Raw genomic sequence first — 23106 nt, forward strand, 5'->3', positions numbered from 1 at the left:
AGGATATTTAATTCATACACCATCAATATATAAAAGATTTTGCATGCGTGCGTGTGGCAGAAACAAACAAACCTGCATTAAAAACGAGTAATGTACTGAAACTAAATAATAGGTACATTATCTTTCTCTAAAACCAAGACTCTTCAACAGGTGGTCTGTAGAGGATTCACCAATAATTGTTTAATCGAGCAATTTTTTGTTAAAAAAACGTAATCGGTACCGAAACATTACATCATCAAATTTAAATCTTTAAAATAATAATATAATGAGAATATCTACTATGTGCTGTCACATGCAGTCATATGGATGTTCAATACGATGTCAATGCGATTTGATCTTACTAAAGACTATATAGTACGCTAGAGTCAAAAACTAGGGATGCACCGATATAAAAGTTTTTAGCCAATACCGATTTTGGTCAATTGCATAGTACTTTACAATACTAGCTAGTTTTTTATGCATTAAATTAATTTTACGGGACAAGAATTGTATCCATTTACCATTTTAAGAGAGGCACAAGTTAAGAAAAAAATACAATAAGATAACAAAGGTAATTTTTGCTATCCAGTAATTCTTTAATTAACAACATTAACATTTGACTTAACATTGAACATTTCTTTAATAAACTTAAATAAAGTCTGTCCTGTTGCTTTTAATTATTTTGATCAGTGAAAAACGTTGGATTATTCAGACATGCAACTCCTTGCCTCCATGCAGTTAAAGGCGTGGTGTCCGATTTCTCTTAACCCTTGTTGATGTTCAAATCACCAAAACAAACACACCCCTATCCCCATCTTTCGCTTTCGTCAGCGCTCGGCTCAGCTAATGTCCGTCCTGTGCACCTTACTGCTGATTGGCTACAAGGTTGTTTTGGTACTCGGCCCGACTCAGTTGTCTAAAGCGTAATTCGGATGAATAAACCATCTGCCTTTTTCATGCTATTGCCGATATGCCGATGGTGTTAAACTAATCCAATATCGGCCGATTAATATCGCTGGCCGATACATCAGTGCATCCCTACTAAAAACTCATATTTTTGACCAATCAAATTGATTCTAATTTGACATTTTAAAAGTAACCGAATGACACAGTTATGCAAAATTTACGAGTTTTACTTTTAACATTCAATTGCGAAAGTCCATTCTCTTCCCTGTCCTACCTGAAAAGTAAACACCAAAACTCCAGTCTAAGATATGATGAAAAAACTGCATTTTCACATAACTCAAACATAGGCCAATTAGTGTTGGGCGATATTCAATATAATCAGATCGTTCTATCGCCAGCCTGTGGATCGCCGATACACGATAGTATCGAGGGGTGGGGCAATTACGCATTTATCTATGACAAGCTGGATTTGTGGACAAAAACAGAAGCTTATGTGTCTAGAAAATGCTCATGTGTGACTGCAATTAGCATTCTATCAGAGTTTAAGGTCAGTGCAGTTGGCAACATTGTTACTTCCCACCGCAACCTTTTAAACAAGAGAAAGTAACTATTGCTATAAGTCAATATCATTCATCCAAATGCGTCATTGATGCCCGCGTGCGCTGTTATTACTTGATTGCCAAATGGGAACAACTCGTGCGGTGGTTTTAAACCCTCACGCGCATAGCAATTCCTGCGAGGAAAAGCCCGAGCCGCGCGCATCACAAGCTCTCTCGTGCACTGAAAACTCAAAGCCCGCCGGACATTATAAACTCTCTGGCGCGAGGAAAAGCCCGAGCCGCGCGCATCACAAGGTCTCTCGTGCACTGAAAACTCAAAGCCCGCACATTATAAACTCTCTCTGGCGCGAGGAAAAGCCTAAGCCGGTATTGCAAGCTCTCTTGCATGAAGAAATGCGCAATGCCCGTTTGTAATACTGATTTGCAACATATATTGGCAAACAGCCAACTATCGTCTAGGGAATCAGCTATCGCCGATAGGTCTGAGGATCGTCGATACACGATAGTATCGTCTATCGGAACAACCCTAAGGCCAATACTGATCCACGATAAAGGCACGGACCTTAGAATTATAACATGTCATTGTAAGTTTTTCCCCCTGCAGCAACACACAGAAAAGCTAAGACTCATTTGCAAAGAATCCGTAACGTCAGCACTGATTTTCATCCGGAGACCACCACCATCTCCCCCCAGGATAGATAGCCTTTGTGCCATTCAGCACGGTCTTAATAAACTTAAAACTAAAGTTCGAGTAAATGTTTAATTGTCCATGTCAGTAAAATGAACATGTATAACACTGAAAATCCATTAAAATAGTAATTAATCTAAATCCATTTTAACAATTAAACATAATACCCAGAAAATGATGTACAACCACAACATGCATAATAGTGCTAATGTAATGTCTTGACATAATATTACTGTATTACAATATGGTTTGTTTCTGTTTATATTAGCGGTTATGCTCAATATTTAGCTCTGTTTTACACATTTTGTATCGGGGTCCCTGCTTCATGCCTCTCTTGTTTAATGGGTCCTTGCCCTGAAAAACGTTGAAGACCACAGCTCCATTTTTGGTTGACCAATATATTCACACTACTTCAGGAAGTCCTGTTGTTTGCACAGGCTGTATTCCCACCTAGGGCAAGAAACAAGTGTAACCAAATGCTGAAGTTTCAGTCACTCATCCACAGCTGAAACTATCATTTACATCACAGGGGGCCCGGGGGGACAGATAGAGAGGAACTCTGTCCTGACAGGAGGAAAAAAGACAGAGGAAACACGTAGATGGTCTCGGCACGTCTGGCCATTTGGCTGTCAAGAATTAAGTGGGTAAAAGCTAATCCATCACATTCAGGCCTGGTCTTCCTGTCTAGGTTGCAGTCTTATCAAAAACCTTCAGGATAGCGTTCAAGTAGTGAAAAACCAACACTGTAAAAAAAAAGTAATTTTACAGAATTTTGCAGTTATTTTCCAGGTAAAATATGAAAACCCGTAATTTTACAGATTTTTGATATATTTTTAAATTACAGAAAAAGACCGCAAATTTACAAGAAAAACAGAGAAACCATGTAATTTTACAGAGAAATTTCAAGGATATTTCCCAGTTTATTTCTGGCCCCCAAATTTCAGTTTTTTAACAAGATTTTATTTTTTACAGTTTATTTTTTTAAATACGGTCAAAACCTGTAAAATTACGGAAAACGACAGCAAATTTACAAGAAAACGGGGAAAACTATTATATATCCTTATATCCTGTAATTTAACAGGGAAAAATATGATTTGACGGTATATTTCTGTCAATCCAGCTGAAAGAATATTTCAGTTTTTTTATTTGTTTTTACAGTGAACATTTAAACCAAAATAGTTAGAAGTCTAGGGGTATGAACTCTATATTATGCACAATTATGGGGCGACAGATCCCAAATTGAAATCCCAGATCAGCCCCGCTTTGTTACAACCAAGAGGCGATAAAGAGGTGAAACGTTGTAATTTAGTCCAATTATTACGACCCAAGTTTGGTTCCTAATCTTTCCCTTCACTGTTCTGACTTTAAAAACACTTCGATATTGTACTTTATACTGCAGTCGCTTCTACGTTTGACCAACTTCCTGTGCAAAGTTTTCATCAAGAGTATCTATGCTTGACCAACCCACCAACAACCACTAGAAAACTTGTTGCATTTTCCCAGAAACATGATCTCCACTGTGGACTAGCACCATAGGGCGGAGTACTTTCTGTCTCGTCTTTTAAAAGCAGTAATTTATAGCGTCTCCGGTAGTCAACTCTTCCCTTGATAACAAATACCTTCTCATTACAAAAGGAGGAGAGAGAGATAGAGAGAACAGAGGTATTTTTGCTTAGCTGGAGGCTACAGACGGCAGCTATTTCACACCTCCAGCTCTAGGGTAAATTCAAACCAACTCGGTTTATTTAAAGACTTCACAGTTGGTCAATGAAGAAAAGACCACTCGTTTCATAATGGTTGCAACTGTAGCGCAAGGCTTTTAGTCTCCCGAGCTCACTTTATTTCTCAAATCCGAAGAGGACTAAGCTACTGAAGCACGTTTGGGCCTGTGAGACACCGGCACTCGCTCGGCTGGAATGCTGCCAAGAGACACATTTTTCAGGGCTTCATTTCAGCTGCCGTTTTTCCTTCCGTTCTCTCTTTTACTCTCCGTCTATGCAAGTACTTGTTTTTTTTTTACATACATCCGTGAATATGGATGGTGTCAACTTCGACATACCACAGAGAAGAATTTTCCTCCTGTATTCCTCTTATGGCTGTTTGACAACATTAGAGAAATGAATATGATCTAAAGTATGCGAATAAGCTATAATAAGCTAATAAAATAAAATATAATTTTTAATTAAAAATATTTTAGCATCTTTAGCTGAAAGATGCTACAACAAAGTTTTACAGACAAGACTTACCCGGGGTGTCATCTGGGGTGGCAGGTCTGGCCTGGGATTGAAGAGCCTGAGTTAGGAGAACTGAGATCAGCAGCAGCATAGTCTTCATCTTCATCATCATAAAGGATCCTCTACATCTGAAGTCTCCACCCAGCCCAGCACTCCATAAACCCAACTAGGACATCAGTACTGAATGCATGACAGACACAAAACCACAAGACATAAAAAACAATGCATATTTCCATTAGACCTCATTAACAGGATATATTTATGAAACATTACACAACATAAAACTGTTTTCGCAATGCCGCTTTATATTAGTAGGCTACATTTTGCGCAATATCAAGTATCACCATATGATTACATCACCATTTGTAAAAGCAGAGAAAGTTTTAAGATATTTCCATTTGAACCACATCCGAAAAGCATTACAGATAATGATTTTTGTAAAAACTTGGGAGACTCAGAAAAAGCCCTGTATGTTAAGAAACAGATCAGAGCTTCTTGTAAACAGTCTGATAAAACTCCTCTCCCACCTACTTCAAATGTAACCATGAAGCTGACATGGTTCAAAAATGTTGCTGTATAAGGCCAATGGTGGAACGTCCTTTAAGAATTCAAGGATTTTAACTACAGTTTGTTTACTACAACTAACAGAAAAGAACCTTGTGTCTTTCTGAGTGGGCATCAGCAGAATGACTTGGAACAATCTAAAGCTAACTAAACCTAACCCTAACTTCTTGACTTTAGTTACAAAAATGCAATGATGAAACAATAAAATAAATGTATACAGCAGGCTGCATGACCCTTGAGAAACATCATTTTTCACAGTGGAATAAACAGTTTTACAGTAAACTTTGTGTCTGGGTCACTCCATCAGTTTGCTCTCACAAACACATGGTTAAATACACAGAGACACAGAAACACAAACACGAAAAAAAGTCCAAACGTTCACAGATATCCGTCAACTCTGTGCTGGTTTAGACCCCAGCGTGACCCCAACACACCATTTGTCTTACTAGGTATCGGAACTCCACCTTCAAACATCATTTGCACATTTCAGCACATACTCCAATACGAGTGAATTGGTCTAAAGAGAGGAAGTTTTTAAGCTCTCTGTTAGTCTCTGTCATGTGTTTATGTTTTTATGTTAGTGTTTATGTGCCAGACGGTGATGTACTGTGATAAACATCTAGCTGATGGCCCAATACAGCATTCATCTTCTAAACTGCATTAATGCATTTATCTTCTAAACGAAAAAACACCCTTCAAATTATTTTAGAAACGTACTGTATAAAAAAGTATATTCTAGTAGTATTATCATAGCCAAACACAAAAGGTTTTTTAGTGTAGCCTTATGACTGATGCAACAGATCAAACTGTTTTGGCTAAAGAGACTTATATTTTCTAAACTTGCTAATATTTTATAAACAGTTAAAAATATATATTTTGGGGTAAAACAACAAATTGTGTGTGGAAAAACTAAATCAATTCACATGCGTTAGTGAGATTGTTAATATTTAAATTCTAAAAAAAATGCAAACTATCGGAACAAACATTCAGTTGATTATATTTAAAGGGGTCATATGGCGCGAACTAGGGGTGTAACGGTTCTCGGTAAAAAATTGAACAGCACGGTTCTCCACCAACGGTTCGGTGTTGGACCGCGGCTCATCTTAAATCTGACGACGCATTTATAATAGGGATGCACCGATACCATTTTTTAAAGACCGAGTACCGATACTTTTTTTCTGGTACTCACCGATACCAATACCTATAACCGATGCCTGTATAATGTACAATAATGTTAATAAACCAGTATCTTTACTGGTACATTTGTTTTTCTTTTGTTTTTAGGTCTACTTAAATTTAAGTACTATTTTTAAATTAAGTTCAATTTTTTTATGATAAGTAGCACAATTTTACTAGCACATTTACTTCCGTTTGCTATAGTAAACAATATACTATGTGGTCAAATGATAAAAAATTTAAGGGGGGTGGTGTGGTAAAATGTGAGTGTATTATAACTTGTTTAAGTCAACAGGACTTTTATTTTGACGGGAATCCGCAAAGAGCGTTTGTTTAAGTTAACCGGACTTTTATTTTGACGGATCGCCGCAAATGGTGTTTGTTTATGTGTTATGCAGTGAAACGCTGGCGCTGAAAACTTCACAAGCACAATGCGTTCAGGTTCAGTACACGCAACCGCACCACTCTTTCACACACATTCACGCAAAACAAGCAGAATACATATTTAAATAGTATCTGAATATTTCGTTAGCTGTTACGTTAGCTGTTAGCGGTTCAGCGCTAATTTCTTGTTAGGAAATAATACATTTGCCAGATTCCGTGCCATTCCGTGTTGTACAGCAAATTCTGTTTTTATGCCTGGATTCCTCGATTCTGTCTGCATTTTCCACATTGCGGAAATCATAGGGCTCTATGTATGTCACGTGAGGTATCGGTCATTGGTATCGGTGTGTCATTACGAGTACGAGTACATGAGTTTGGTATCGGGCCGATACCCGATACTGGTATCGGTGCATCCCTAATTTATAATATGGTTCGTTAGAAATTATAATGCGTAAAACAGACTGACAAAGTTCAGCTAATGTATGTTTGTCGATGGATACACATTTAATACCTACAACAAATCAAATAACGTAGACAAATTTCAATAGAATTGACGTATGCTGATGATATGTCATTTATGCTTTCATCACCCGGGTGTTGTGAGCACGCGAGTGCATGCGAGACCTGAACAGCACATGTTGCTGTTTAAACTAAACTCATTCAAGCCTTGCCAATTTAAACATTTAAGTGCAAGATGATGCACAAGAAAACTCGCTTGTGCGCTGTGAGAAGCACAAGGAAAGTCTCAGACATGGCGCAAATATTGAGTTGTCTTTGAAACACTTAAACGGACAGATTCACACACGAAGTAGGTCAACATGCCCCTCTTGTCGAGTATCTTATCAAACATAGTAGGTTATGTCTTAAGTGAACAGACGAAACAGACGAAAAACACCACATGTGTACAGTATCAGTGTACTGGATCGGTTTTATTCTTCTTAAAGCAACAGCAGCGTATTCCTGCTGTCTGTTAAAAGTCAAGGAAATCACTCACTGCTTGTGACTCAATAGCTTCTGTAACTTAAATTATGATTCATCTTTATTTAATTTGTACATATGCAATGTTATGTTTTATTTGATTATTTTAATCCATTTCTACCTTAAAAGGTATATATTAGGGCTGCAACGACGCGTCGACGTCGTCGATTACGTCGACTACTAAAATAAGTAGTCGGCGTAACCTACGTGCGTGAAATGCGTCGACGCATCGTATTATTTACGTTTATCTGCTGTAATAGCAGTTTCTGTTCCCAGGCGTGTGTAAGTTAATCAGCAGAACAAGAGAAAGTATAATACACCCGACAAACAGCGATCGAGAGCCTCAGAGGCAGTAAGTTAGTGAATGGACGGAGGAATTCCCCCTAACATTACCCCCGGAATGCAATCATCACAGCATGGACACGCAATCACAAATGGATGGAGAGGGGAACGTAGATGTAGACTTTCATAATAAATTACTTTATTTTAACACTACACTTTACATTAATGATTTACACTAACGCTATTGTACTAGTGTAAGTTAGTGTATGTGAATCTTTGCAGATTGTGACCCTGCTTAAATTACTCTTAAACTTCAAAAAGGACTAACTATCATGAAACCACCAATGCACTTTTTATGTCATTCGATAGCTTTATGCGAGGAATAAACCAATATAGCATAATTAAGAAACTCTGACCTCCGCTGGTGCTGTCTGTCAATCTCCAGTCAGCATGCGTGTGTACAGTGACGGTCAGGACGCTACTCTTTCCAAGATGTTCCAATGTTTTCATTATTCTTTAAAATGACAAGATGATAGTCTATGGTTTTGTTTAACTCACAGTCTCTAGCAAAATACATTTTAACGTTACTCGCTGAGTGTAGCTTAGCTTATTAGAAGCGCTGGAAGCGGTCTTAATATTTTGCGCATTCATACGAAATAACTCTTTTTAAACCTCTGATACCGCTTTTCCACCGGGGCTGGGGCTGGTGCTGGAGCCGGTTCTCGGCCGAGCATGGCACCATTCAGAACCGGCTCGCGTTTCCACTGGCAGGGAGCAGAACCCTGTCAATTCCAGTTCATATTTATTTCCATGTACATTTTATATTTAAACTGAGTAATATGAAATAGAATGATATAAAACACAACAGTGCTTCCTGTCATTTTCCTTTTTCAAAATAGTCATATGTGATTTAGGCAACATGCCTACTCTGATTATTCTAACTGTTTTTTAATCTAATGTAATATGATATAAAACACAATCCCTTATTAGAATGTATAAAATGTTTGTTCAATACGTCATTTAAAAGCAAATAATTTAGTCAAAAGTACAAGGAAGCGCTTCAATACAAAGTTAAATAAAAAATATAAAGTTATGAAACTTAACTTTGCCCTCAGTCAAAACGATTTGACCAGGTACAAATAACAGATTTATAAGGCCGAAACTGACCGTTAGACATATGCCCAAAATGAATTATATATCATGTTTAACCGCTATAGATATCAGACATCATAGCCAGCGGTGAGTTTCAGAAGGACTTGCCGAGATGAGGCTGCGTTCAGAGGCATACATACGCACCGAGCACTCGGTGGTTACGGGAGCTCACATCTCTGAAAACATCCAAGCTCATTTTTAAACAGACACCATCTTTATTAACCGACCACAGTTTTGGACTTTAAACACATACATTCTCGCCTAAATAATGATTTAAAATACATTTAGTAACAAAATAACAATAATATTACGAACATTGTAAAACTTTCTTGCTCTATTGCCTTTGCTGTGCAATGGCGCCTTTCAAACGGCAGTAAACAGAGAAAGCGCCGCCTACTGACGACATAGGTTTCCGAGTTCGAGACCAGCAAGGTTTTGGGGCCAGTTCGGAACCAGGATCTTGGCACCGGCCCAGGAATTTTTTGAGTGGAAAAGTGCGGCCGGTTCCCATTTGGGCTCCGGCACCGGCACCAGCCCCGGTGGAAAAGAGGTATGATTTAACTGTAAACTGTTGGATTGATGCAACGCACTGTGTTAAACATGTAACATATCATCTCTTTTCGTTGTGTTCTAACTATTATTTACTTTGGGGAGCAAAATGATCCCCGGGACTTCAGAAGGAGTAGGTGCTTTAAGCACATCATTGTGCGTCCGGGATGCACATAACTGTAAATAACGAAGCGAATGCATTAAGCGCATCATTCTGAGTTCAGGGTGCGTGGGCTCGCTTTAACGCCACTCTGCATTAGAGTCTTTTATACGGTGATAGTTTTGTACAATAAACCGAGACAGATAGTAGTATTTTTACGTTTACTCAATTACATTATGAGACTGAAAATAGAGTCGGATATTACTCGGATATTACGGATTTACTATATTTTAAAATGTTTTTACATTTACATTTAGTCATTTAGCAGACGCTTTTATCCAAAGTGACCTACAGATGAGGGAAACAATGGAAGCAATTAGAACAACATAAGGACAACAAAAAGCATAAGTGCAATAAAAAAAACTGGTCTCATATAGCCTACCACAGTATACAGAGCTAAGTTTATTTTTTTACCTTTAATACAGTACTTAAGTACATAAAAAATCAGTCTTCTTTACTTTTAAAATTAAAACTACTTAATTAAAAGAAGATAGTGATTTTAATGTAAACACGGATTAAAAAGTTAAAACAACAATATTTATTTATAAGATTTATAAGTAGTGGAGTAAAAAGTATGATTTGCTTTATAATGTAAGAAAATACTAGAACTTATTGTTTATTTGCAAAGTTTGCCAAATGATTAATATGGTCATCCCAAAAATTAATAAAAAAATTATAATTATAAATTATAAAATAATAATCGCCAGACTAGTCGACTAATCGAAAAAATAATCGTTAGTCGACAAGTAAAATAATCGTTAGTTGCAGCCCTAGTATATATACAGTATCTTATTTAATTTCTGCTTTGCTCTGTTGTTTTATTGGTGAAGTTAATTGATTAGCTTGATTATTTGTTCTTATTTTTTTTGTCAGTAGTCCCTTTTCCCTGAACATAGCACAAACCGAACCGAACCAAAACCATGGCCCTACAACCATGACACAAACCGAACCGTGAGTAATTTGAACCGTCACACCCCTAGGCGAACACGTGTTTTTCTGTGTCTTTGGTGTGTTATAAGTTGCCCATGCATAGGGCTGTCACGATTATGAAATTTGACTGACGATTAATTGTCTAATAAATCATTGCGATTATGACGATTAATTGTCTGTTTTAGGGCTTTGGCGATTATGACGATTAATTGTCTGTTTTTGAGCTTTGACATTTAATTCTCATACATTTTTGATTCAGCGATTGAAATGACCATATTGTTCTGAATACAAGACTGTGTTTTTTTATTGGAAATACATCGGAAAAAATTGGGTTATCATATACAGTATTTAAGGTTTAGGCTTTTACCTGTCAATAATACAACCGCCAAATACTTGTAAATTAAGTAAATTCATCAGGTGTGAATTGAAGCCACCATTAAAATACTATCAGTCATAGAAAAGCTTCTAGTCTGTTTTTTTCTCACTTGCAAGACTACAATAAAGTTCATTTCTATGTTAATGAAATTTTGGTAGACTGGTTTTCACACTGAGATTTGCTTAAATAATATTAAATTGTACTGCAGGTAATTTGTATGTTTTAGTTTTTTTTTAAGTGATTGTGTTGTGGTGGTACATTTTACAAGTATTACCATGCTTTAGTAACCATATATATACTAAAATATGCAATATGCAGATGCACTACAGCTCCCCCTAGTGTCTTCTATAGAGATGTGCAATAATTGCGATGATCTGAAACCATCGCAATGAGGTCAAACAATCGCGATGAGACGATTATTTAATAATCGTGACAGCCCTACCCACGCATGTATTAGACACATAAAATTGCAAAAATTGAAGTGTTGGAACAAAAGATGCATTCTATCTAAAAGCGAATGCTCACCCAGACCTGCCTGAAACGCCTCGTGTAACCACACCCCCACAAATCTACGTCAGTTCGTGGTATGATTTGACTAAGAGCACCCAAATGTATACGCGAGTAAGGTGGGCGTACCTGTCAGTACAATTGCTTTGGAACCTGATGTTCCAAATATGGTAAGAGGCGTTACATTTCCGTCACACGCTTGCAGTATTCAACCAATCACTACACACTGGTTAACTGGCCAATCATAGCACACCTCGCTTTTCAGAGCGATGAGCTTTGCAAAAAATCTGCGCGTTTCAGAGAGGCGGGGCAAAGAGGAGATACAAACAAGCATGGTATGTGGAAAATACAGTGTTTTTGAACCTTAAATCGTGTATACACATTGCAGTACATCTAAAACAAACGATAATATTAGTTTTAGCCATGTCATACGACCCCTTTAATGTTCCACAATATTGAGTTTAAGAGAGAAAAAGGCAAAGATAACAGACAAGGGGGAGAGTGCAGAATAAAGAGAAATAGATCCATTCAAGTGGAAAGTAAAGTTAGTACCCTAATTAATGGACCCTGGCAGGTTTTTCCCTCCATCTGATCTTTGAAGGGGAACGCGGCTATAGTGTAGAGCAGGCCCAGCTCATTACCGCTGCCTACTACTGGAGCGGAACATTCCAGAGAGCGGTGGGAGCTGGAGCCAGAGCTACAGTCAACCCGCCAAACCATGCGTCCCCAAATTGCCACTCCATGGGGAGGCCATTAGGACCACAGGCTGGTGAACTTTACCAACAAACATCTTTCCTGTTGCCTCCTTATCTTTTAAATCTAAAATGTTGCTCGTCTCCAAAATCCTCCTTTCAAGGAATTTCTTAAAGAGTAACTATTACAATTTCCTTAAAATTATATTTCATGCAGTGTGTAATGTTGCTGTGTGTGAATGTAAGCAGTCAATCAAGTTGTAAAGCCGAAAGTGAACGAATAACAGTTATTGGCTTGGGAAAAAAGGAGTCGACTCTGAATCACGCGAACGAGTCGCCTGTCTTCTAATTTCAGTTCTGTGTCAGATTTGCGTCACTCGGTGTTATGCCAACCTACGTTCCATTTGCGAAACTGCGGTGCTGTACGCGGTAGACCAATCATAGCAGACTAGACCATCTGACCAATCAGATCAGAGTAGGCTGACAGAAAGGAGGGGATTGGACAGATGAATCGCCGAACAAATCGTTTGAGAGTCAGTCAAGAAGTAAGGTAATAATATCGGCCTATTATTAGAAAATGAAAGTGTTTTTACACCTTGTATGTACGTAAAATTGTTGGACACTCCATAAACTAAAGTAGGACATTAAAAATCACAAAAGCACCACTACATTTTACCTGATGTTGGAAATGTCATCCCATTGTGATGCCACAACCTTCCATACTTCGTAAAAAGTTCCCTTTAGATAGGTATGCAAAGCAGCCATTTTGTTGTTTGCTCAAAAAAGTTTGATTAAGGCAAAAGTTTATTGTTGCAACTCTCAGACAATTGTGTAATAGCAACTTTCCTTTTGAAAACCACTGGGCGATAGTTTGCTGTGCCAGCCCAACCCTGCCAGCTCAGTAAATTAGAAGGCAAAGAATTCCTCTTCACTCCAAACTTTCAACTGCATACTTCCACCGGAAGAACACCCACAGCAAACACTGGAACAGACGATTTCACTGTCAACTATTCACTACAAGACTACTGCGAAAGCCCAAAACGTGTTTGTTACAGTCCACAGAGTAAAACCACTTATCGAGTACATATAGCCAGCAAACCCAAATACACCCATATCTCACAGCGACTAGAACCGTTGTAAACCTACTGACTTTCATTAATGCAACTTAATTTAAGTGTCAAAGTCAGCATTCAGTGTCTATGGAAATACCGTTAATGTACACCTTCACTGAACCACAGCTGAACCACTGACCTGTCCGGCGTCGGGTAAACGTACAAATGCTGGTCAGATCCAGAGGGACAGCGGCAATAATGATTTCCTCTCTAATTTGAATAGTTGATGTAATTACGGACTAAACGGCTGTATTTTTACAAGGTCGGTTACAGTTCTTCAGTATTTTAATGGCTGAAAATAACTAAACTCCACTGACAGAACCTCGAGGGGCTGTAAACCGACATATACACTCACCTAAAGGATTATTAGGAACACCATACTAATACGGTGTTTGACCCCCTTTCGCCTTCAGAACTGCCTTAATTCTACGTGGCATTGATTCAACAAGGTGCTGAAAGCATTCTTTAGAAATGTTGGCCCATATTGATAGGATAGCATCTTGCAGTTGATGGAGATTTGTGGGATGCACATCCAGGGCACGAAGCTCCCGTTCCACCACATCCCAAAGATGTTCTATCGGGTTGAGATCTGGTGACTGTGGGGGCCATTCTAGTACAGTGAACTCATTGTCATGTTCAAGAAACCAATTTGAAATGATTCGAGCTTTGTGACATGGTGCATTATCCTGCTGGAAGTAGCCATTAGAGGATGGGTACATGGTGGTCATAAAGGGATGGACATGGTCAGAAACAATGCTCAGGTAGGCCGTGGCATTTAAACGATGCCCAATTGGCACTAAGGGGCCTAAAGTGTGCCAAGAAAACATCCCCCACACCATTACACCACCACCACCAGCCTGCACAGTGGTAACAAGGCATGATGGATCCATGTTCTCATTCTGTTTACGCCAAATTCTGACTCTACCATTTGAATGTCTCAACAGAAATCGAGACTCATCAGACCAGGCAACATTTTTCCAGTCTTCAACTGTCCAATTTTGGTGAGCTCGTGCAAATTGTAGCCTCTTTTTCCTATTTGTAGTGGAGATGAGTGGTACCCGGTGGGGTCTTCTGCTGTTGTAGCCCATCTGCCTCAAGGTTGTGCGTGTTGTGGCTTCACAAATGCTTTGCTGCATACCTCGGTTGTAACGAGTGGTTATTTCAGTCAAAGTTGCTCTTCTATCAGCTTGAATCAGTCGGCCCATTCTCCTCTGACCTCTAGCATCAACAAGGCATTTTCGCCCACAGGACTGCCGCATACTGGATGTTTTTCCCTTTTCACACCATTCTTTGTAAACCCTAGAAATGGTTGTGCGTGAAAATCCCAGTAACTGAGCAGATTGTGAAATACTCAGACCGGCCCGTCTGGCACCAACAACCATGCCACGCTCAAAATTGCTTAAATCACCTTTCTTTCCCATTCTGACATTCAGTTTGGAGTTCAGGAGATTGTCTTGACCAGGACCACACCCCTAAATGCATTGAAGCAACTGCCATGTGATTGGTTGATTAGATAATTGCATTAATGAGAAATTGAACAGGTGTTCCTAATAATCCTTTAGGTGAGTGTACATTAAAAACTGGCACCTGACACAATATCACTCAATGCAAAAGTTCTTAGCAAGCATTTATTTTTTGGAATAAATAGGGATGTAACGATTCACTGTGAGCCAGTTGAAAATCAATCATTTGTGACAATTCAAGCCAGTTGAGATGTTATTTGAATCTCAATTCATGTTTTGAACAGCAGGGCCCGCTGTGTTTACTGCAAACTTGGATATGCTTATATTTCTTGTGTAAAAAATCCAAGAAAAGCACAGACAAAGTCTTAGTTTGTTTATATTACAGAGACTTTTGTATTATTCATTTTTTATTTGATTTGGAATTTGTTTTAAAATTGATGTTTAGTTTTGTTATTTGACATAAAACATATTTTTATTTTACAAAGAAATGTGCAGCATTTGAGAAATAATAAAAGGGCAGTTGTTCATTTCTTATTTGTCTCAACTCATTTTGTAAAAATAAATCATGAATAAATCGTATCATGAGATATCGTGCATCGCATCGTGAGCCGAGTGAATTCTTACATCTCTAGAATGCCAAATCGCATATGCGAAACTTCTAAAAATGAACTATGGCTTCGTCACAAATTGCAAAAAAATATTCATATCTAACTTGTGAAATGTGAGCATCTGTGCTGTCAAACAAAATGTCTAGGTCATGTCTGCACATGCAGTTGCCAGCCAGACACGGCTCTGCTCCCCCACCAACACCCCTATCGCAAGTGAAAAGGTGCAAACTGTCCGCGAATGTCTTTACATCAAATGACAATGGTCACTCAACATCAGGAAGAGTTTCTGGAAGCTGAACAGGAAGGAGGTTTGTGTTATCGTAGGTAACATCGATGTAAAGGGTACAATGGATGGAAAGTTCTAGACTGTACACAAAATGAAGAGCTGGTGTCTTAAAATAATCTAATGAGTGATGAGGAGGGAAAGAGAGAGTGACTCTGTGTGATGGGTGCAGAAATGCATCAGTAACAGAACACAAGCTCTGGAAGCTGCTAAGGCTGTGCTGGAAACATTTCTGTATTAATTTCTGTAAAAATGATATTACTTTGCTGCCAAAATAAGTACTAAAATAATGTCATCCAGCTGGACAGTCTTTTAAAGCACCTGAAACGCATCCAGGATTTTGTGTGTCACTCATCATTTTTACGATGTTTTTTATGAATTAGCCCTCAGCCACAAGGGCCTTCCAAGCTCAAACTAGTATAGTTATGTTGTTTTCCCTTTTAAGAAAAACAAATGCAAGAACAAACACGCCTTTCACAGAGAAAATTGGAAAAAGGCACTCTGGCAAAGAGAATATGACAAACCCCAGGCATAAGGAAAATTTGGTAAGGACAACAATAATTTAACTTGAAACAAATTCTTGTAGGTTCAAAAAACGTTGAATAAGTTACCCAATAGCTCAAGAATGCTTCAAATGTTAAAAAGGTTTTCTCCAAAAGCCACAAACAAGAATCTAAAGGAGACTTTCGACAAAGTTGCTAAGCCATAGTAACCTGTACGTTTTCCTTACTACACGTTTGTAAAAGATTAGCGAGGACGCGCATGTCAGTACAGGAACGCGCAGTTCACGTAACATTTTGATGCGTTTGGGGATTCAAGTTATTGAAATTCCAGTCTTTCTCACATGCGTCATGTTAAAATCATCTTGCAACAAAATTATAAATCAGTCTCATCTTAAGGCATCACATTTAAACAAACTGCTCAACATAAACTAATTTTCCGTGAAAACACTCTGAAATCATTTCAAGCAGCAACAGAACGAGTATTCCTGTGGTTAAAAGAGATTCCTGACTGAAGAATAAACATGTAAAGAAATGACATGTTATAAACATTGTGCTAGCTAGATAGTGACTCGGAAAAAATAAGATAAATAACAGCACTTCTGGAAACTTTGTCGATATCTAAGTTAACTCACTTAATGCAAACAGTTAAAACCGGGCATTGTAAAAACGATATCAATAGCATTATAGTCAATGTTAAAATCAATACAGCAAGTAAACGTCGTTGTATATGAATGTACGAACAGGATATGTCCCATTCACAGACGTTACTCACCTTGTCCTTTCTGAAGAAAATCCTTTCTTAAAGAGAAAATCCCGGTGTAAATTTAGCCGAAGTTCGTAAAAAAAACACTTCTAGATAATTACAGGACGAAACTCCACATTTCTCCTCTGTCGTGATGTAGTCTCTTTTGGTTTTTATAACGTTTTCATTAAACAGATGTTTTCCGACTTTATCATTTGAAATCAGTGAAAAGGCTCAACGGAGGCGCGTGCAACTCCTGAAGATCGCGTGAAGACTTCGCCCAGGTATAGTTTCGTTGAAGGCTTACTCGCAGGATCTAAAAACAAATTTCCGACCCGTTTTGTTGATTATTCTTCTCAAAATCCCACCCGTGCGGTTTTTGTTTGTGTCCATGCGAAAAGATGGAAGGGGAAAACTTTTCCTCTAGCGCTCCTTCGGTCGACAATCCGTTCCAAATCACAAACTAAGACAAAACGTTCAAACGTCAGTTTACTCGAGCTGCAGGTCTTCGTATAGTTGGACTAGTTTCGAAAAATTAACTTTTTTATGTGCTCGTCTGTAGGTAGTCCGTGGCGTCGGCCTCCCCCCAGCTCTTCAGAGGTACAGCGAGATTCCGCACTCATGGATGTAATCTCACACACTCTGACATCACTGAGCATAAAGACCTGACTGACCCCCCTCCATCAGTAACACCTCAGTGCTGCTAAACAGCTCGCCCGGTGCACTCTGGGATTGTAGTTTCTTTGACACTGAACAATTCTGGTCGTCCTCTAACTTCACGAATTACAATAGATACAATAACATTTTATTTACATAACATTTAAATACATATTTTATCAGTAAGAGATTGAATGCTAAGTATGGCAAATATTATATTGATAGTTTGCCAAAAATAAAAATTCTGTCCTCATTTATTCACATTCGTCATTGCAAACCTGTACTCTCTCTTCTGTAAAACACCAAAATTGGGAAATGTCACGTGGTTGCGTGTCGATACAGTGGAAGTCAATGGGGTCCGATGTGGTTTGGTTACCAACGTTCCTAAAAATATCTTTTTGAATTAACATTTGTCTCACATTAAAGTTTTTTTTTTTTTAGAAAATAATGTATAGCTGTTTAATTCTGTAATAACTCTGGCCAATATATTGCTGAATCGGATGCAATTTTAAACTTTATAATTTCTTAGGTTTTTTTACATTTGTTGATTATAAAACAATGTAATATTACAATAACATTCTAAGTATTCGAAATCAGTACAATAACATTCTTAAAGGAGTTCACTTCAAAATTTGCCCCGATTGACTTTCCATAGGAATAAAAATTACTATGGAAAGTGAATGGGGGCAAATTTTAAGTGAACTACACCTTTAAATAGACTAAATAAAAATAATACTATTTTAGATGCTGTTAAAAGATGTTGTTTGGTATATGATGAGTGATTAGGTTCTGTTGTCTCCCTGTAGATAAAGGTGTTCAGCTCATTCTTTTTGTGTGTGTCAACAATGTCCACACACCCCTGACACAGCTTGTGTTTGCTTAGTAAAGTTAACCACAGCAAAGTTAAGAGCTGCACATTTATTATCTCAACAGCAGGAAAAACTTCGGTCAAGCTTCATATAGCATATCCTATTTAATTTACCTATTCTATTCATTCAAGGGAACTATAGCCTATTTGTGGACCCCAGAGGTTTCTGCATAAAGACACATTTGTCATATTGTATTTAAAGATAACTTTGAAATATACCATTCTGAGAAACAAGCAACGTTTCCTTTGAAATTCTATTTGAGAAGTGTTTGTTTGTTTGTCAGCTTTGTGTTCGAAGTTGTGAGGTTTCCCTGCAGGGCTCGAGGCGACGATTTTCTCTCCACTAAAACCTTTATTGAGCCAATTTGCTCTCCAAACAACAGCAAAGTCCGTGAGAGCGACAGCAGACACCTCTGCAATGTGTAATACGCAACTGGTGTTCCAAAAGCACCTCGGGACTAAATGTTTCTTTTTTGTTTTCTTTCCTTTTGACAAAATGTTTTATTAAAACATCAGTTATTTTAACAGCATTGTTGTTTTCCCAGTGACAGAGGAATGACTCTAAACCTCTATTGCCCATTAGACTATCAAATGCTCTCGCCATCCCATCTTCACTTGCGTAAGACCAGAGGATGGTAATACCAAAAGTTACCTTCCCTGAAATGAGGAAATGCTCTCTGGAGCTTTTTCTATCACAATGGAATGAATCTACTAATTGTCTGTTAGTGCACCCCCCTCTTATTCTTCAGGCAAGCAAGCAGGCAGCTGAATCTGAAAGGGTCCCATTGACCTACTAAAGGGGGCTTATCACCAAACACAGCAATGAATTGAGGTGGCAATGAGGTGTGAACCAGCCTCAGTGAGACTAATGAGGGGTAGAGTGCAGGGAGGGGGAAGTGCGCAGACAGACATCGATGGAGAGAACATGTGGTCAAAATCATCTACAACTACAATAACAGAACAGCAAGTTAGTTACAGATAATATTCAATATACTGTCGGTAAAGATTAATCTGGGATCTTTTGACTGGAGCCACTCAGAACATCTAAGCAATTACCCACATTTCCCTACCAATGTGGTCATAAGTTTTGCCGATGTGCTGTTCACAGTTTCAAATTATTTGCTTTATAACTTTCGTACACACAAAGGAAGAATATTCGTATTGCAATCCATATGCGCTCATTCTGTTGTCACAGCTGTCATATATTTCTAGAACCCCCATATGTGACTTTGATGGTCAGTGAGCACATTGCATCTTCATCTTTGATAAGTCATGAGCGCTCAACATTTGCCCGCTAAGTGATGCTGGCGTTTCTTCAATTGAATCTGCAAATCATCTCGACTGTCAGTAATATCCTTTCTCTAAAGTAAAACAGAGCACTCTTTATTCACAGCACAAAGAACATTCTGCTGCTTCGCAGTACAAGATTTTTCTTCACCAAGATGCTGATTTCTTAAGACAGTGATGGGATTCTGTTTGGCCATTGTTTAATAATTTAAGAACCTTCACAGCTTTTCAACCAAAATCAATCTGGATCATTGATCACAGCACCAGACAATCTAGTTAAAAGCAAAAGCTTGTCTATTCTCACCTCACAGCTTTTCCTCGTGATAATTACTGACACCTTTTAATCACAGAGTTTAATGAAGTCAGTGAAATTAAGCATATTAAATGCTTCAATTTGATGTGTCAGTCTGACGTGTTGTACACGAGCGAGCCAAACTGTTGGTGCTGTTTAACACCTATAAACCTTATTATGTGTTAAATATGAATTAAATATAGAAACAGTAGCGGTTTCCCAGACAGGGCTTAAGACTAGTTCCAGACTAACTTAAATGTTAGAGGTGGCTTGATCGAAAACAACTTGCATATCAGTCTGATTGTTTTGTGTCAAGATGCACACCAATGTTGTTTTGTAAAGTATGTTTTTAAAAACAACTTGAATATCCTGTTTTAACTAAGGCCCAGTCCTGACTTAAGCCAACCCCTGTCCGGGAAACCGCCCCTCAAATGTGCAAAATGACATTTCTTTTACATACTATTAAAGTTGTTTTTCCTGGACACCAATGAGAGCAAATGGAGAATCACTTGCTTCTCGGATGAGTTTCAGAACAAATCTAAAAAAAAAGACAGTAACAAACGTTTCAGATTTCTTTATACAGCGCTATATTCTTACTGTAGGTTGCCAATTCTGTCATTTCAATTTCTGTGATACAATACAACTTTCTTCAAAGCAGTTTTAATCTGAAAATCCAACTTTTCAATAACTGTGCAGAAAATGAGAAATTAAATAAACACTAAAAATACTGGGTGGTTTTAACTTACATCCGATATGGACAAACCTAAGCATTTGTTTAGATAAATGATGAAGTGAAAAGTCTTTATAGGTTAATTAATTCATTTTAGGTTAATAGTGCATGTCACTTTTTCTCTTATAGTAAAACGTGTTATAAACTTATTTCGGCAGAGCAAGTTTTACTGTAACTCAACGGATAGCACATAGCAGCTCTAATGGCGAGTTTAATCGTTCAGCCACACATTTATAAAATCTATAGCTTGAAGGTAGAACAGTCACTTGCACAATGGATGTTCTGGATGCACTGCTATTCAAGGATGCTGTTAATTGTGTGTTGAAATGCAGTTGCTAGATAGTTTTGGGTGGTTGCTGGCTTGCGGTCACTGCTCAATGTAAATCTATAGGACTTTTGCTGGTTTTGTTGTCCTCTTGGCAAAAATCTCTTGGCAAAAAAAAAGTTGGATCAAATGCATAAATTGTGTTAAGGTTTAAAAAAATGAGTTGCCTAAGCAAACAACACTAATTTATGGCAATCCACATAGTGTGAGCAGCTGCAGTGGATCAACACCCAGGCCGAGAAACACAAAGCATTTCGAAAGACCCACAGACATTCTTCAGATCCCCAGAACGTCCTCACCATCCGACATGCATTTGACCCTGTGGATGCATATGGAACACATGTGCAGTTTGGTTCTTCATCATCCCAGTCACACTGAACATTAGGTCCACATGTGTAATATACAACCTACATCTAAAGTTGCAATGTTGAGTTTGCAGTAGGTTCATGATTGCTGACATGTCATTTTAAAGAATTGAACTTTGAACTCTATAATTTTGAGTGCACATGTTTGTACACAAGGAGCTGTCGATGCATAACATCTCTGTTCCAAAACCTAGTTACCTGCAGACTATCTATGGTGTTCGTAGACTTTAAAGGAAGCATCCAGGCTGAAATGACCTTCAAGAGTGATCGATTTGAAATGCTTTACGTAGGAGGCAACACGGTGCTCCTGATGTGAAACACACGGGAGACTCAAGTCACCATTGACTTTATAGTTATGACACCACTGAATAAAGCGAAGTGGATAACACAAGCGATACAGTACAACCTAGGAATGCCTTTGCCCCGAATGATCAGGGCTGTCACCAGAATTCATGGGGCCTGGGACAATATTGAAATGGCGAACCCCAGCCCCCCACACAGAGATAAAAACACATTTAGTGGGCTTCTGTTTTCACAAGGGCTCTTGTCACACCCCCGCTCCAACCAGAGCCAGGATAAATACAATGCATTTTCTACCTTCTGAAAAATTCTTTGGTGACCATAATGACTTGAAACTAGATTCGGAACGGTGATCCAGGTTTGAAGAAAGGGCACACAACTATGTAGGTGAACAGACAGCTGGGAACTGAGGATCTTTGAAGAGCGAGCGCACATACACACGCACGCAAGTCACAAGCCACCATAAAGAGGCAATAAAAATGAAGGCTTTGTGTTATTGTAGGTTTATATAAACTCCGCTCCGGCGTTTAATCATTGACCGTTTCCTGGGACCTCCGCATATGCTGGTCGTATTGGAAACGTAACGTAATACCAACAGCACTTACACGTTCATACAATCTCGGTCAAATGACAGTCACAATTTTTGCATAGGACAAATAAGACAGACGTCTTTGTCTTTTCAGTAACAAACACCTGGCACTAAACACCTATACAACTATTTCCCTTTAAAACACAGGCTGTTGACTTCTGCTTTGCTTCACAAAGACACGCATCCTCCGAGCACGTATGCCTCCGCCCTCCTTTTTCAGCATAAGGAAATTCTGCAGGCACCGGTTAAGACAGAAACCCTCTCATCCGTGGAGACGAAAACAAGAACAAAAACCACACAGTGTCACGAGCCGGAGCTAAGAGGAGAAAAACTCCTGTCTGAACAATTGAACCGCGGGATTGTGTTTGCATACCGATTTTCATACTCTGCTTTTAGTCCCTAACTGCTCCCGCGGGGTCTCTTACCCTTTTTCTGCGCAATTAAGAACAAGTTTTGCTAAGAAGGTTTTGGATATCACTATTAGGGTTGGGTCATGTACAGTAGACACGGGTGGAGTTGTTAGGATGAGGTAACTTGTGCTAAAGCAATGCAGGCACCACCTCCACTTGTGATAAAGCTCATGCACCTGTCAACGGGCCATTGTGCCCTCCATCAGCCTTCTGCGTCTTTCCGGCAAGTTCCTCCGTGGCTTTGTTCGGGATAGATTGAGCAGCTCAGTGAGTGAGTGTGTGTTGGGGGGTGGGGTGTTTACTTGGGGACAGATTTATCTCCAGAAGTGAGCTAAATCTGACAAATCCTTCCCAGGGACATCCTCATCTGAAATCGGACCCTTAAATTAAACAACAATGTTTTTTATTGTTAAAATATATACAAAATTAAATTCACAACATTTTCATATGCTCCA

General features: G+C 38.6%; 1 protein-coding gene across 2 annotated transcripts in view; it reads right to left on the minus strand.

Moving 5' to 3' along the window:
• Positions 1-17499, minus strand: part of fgfr1a (fibroblast growth factor receptor 1a) — a 54296-nt gene extending 36797 nt beyond the window's left edge. For both annotated transcript variants that reach the window (XM_057356129.1, XM_057356128.1), the window contains exons 1-2: positions 16859-17499; positions 4380-4547 (exon numbers count right to left, since the gene is read on the minus strand). In XM_057356129.1, the coding sequence (XP_057212112.1) occupies positions 4380-4479 (100 nt within the window). In that variant the 5' untranslated portion in view covers positions 4480-4547; positions 16859-17499. The remainder of the gene's footprint in view (positions 1-4379; positions 4548-16858) is intronic.
• Positions 17500-23106: the final 5607 nt, after the last annotated feature.

This window comes from Triplophysa rosa, linkage group LG17 (assembly GCF_024868665.1).
Source record: "Triplophysa rosa linkage group LG17, Trosa_1v2, whole genome shotgun sequence".
Classification (NCBI taxonomy): Eukaryota; Metazoa; Chordata; class Actinopteri; order Cypriniformes; family Nemacheilidae; genus Triplophysa; species Triplophysa rosa.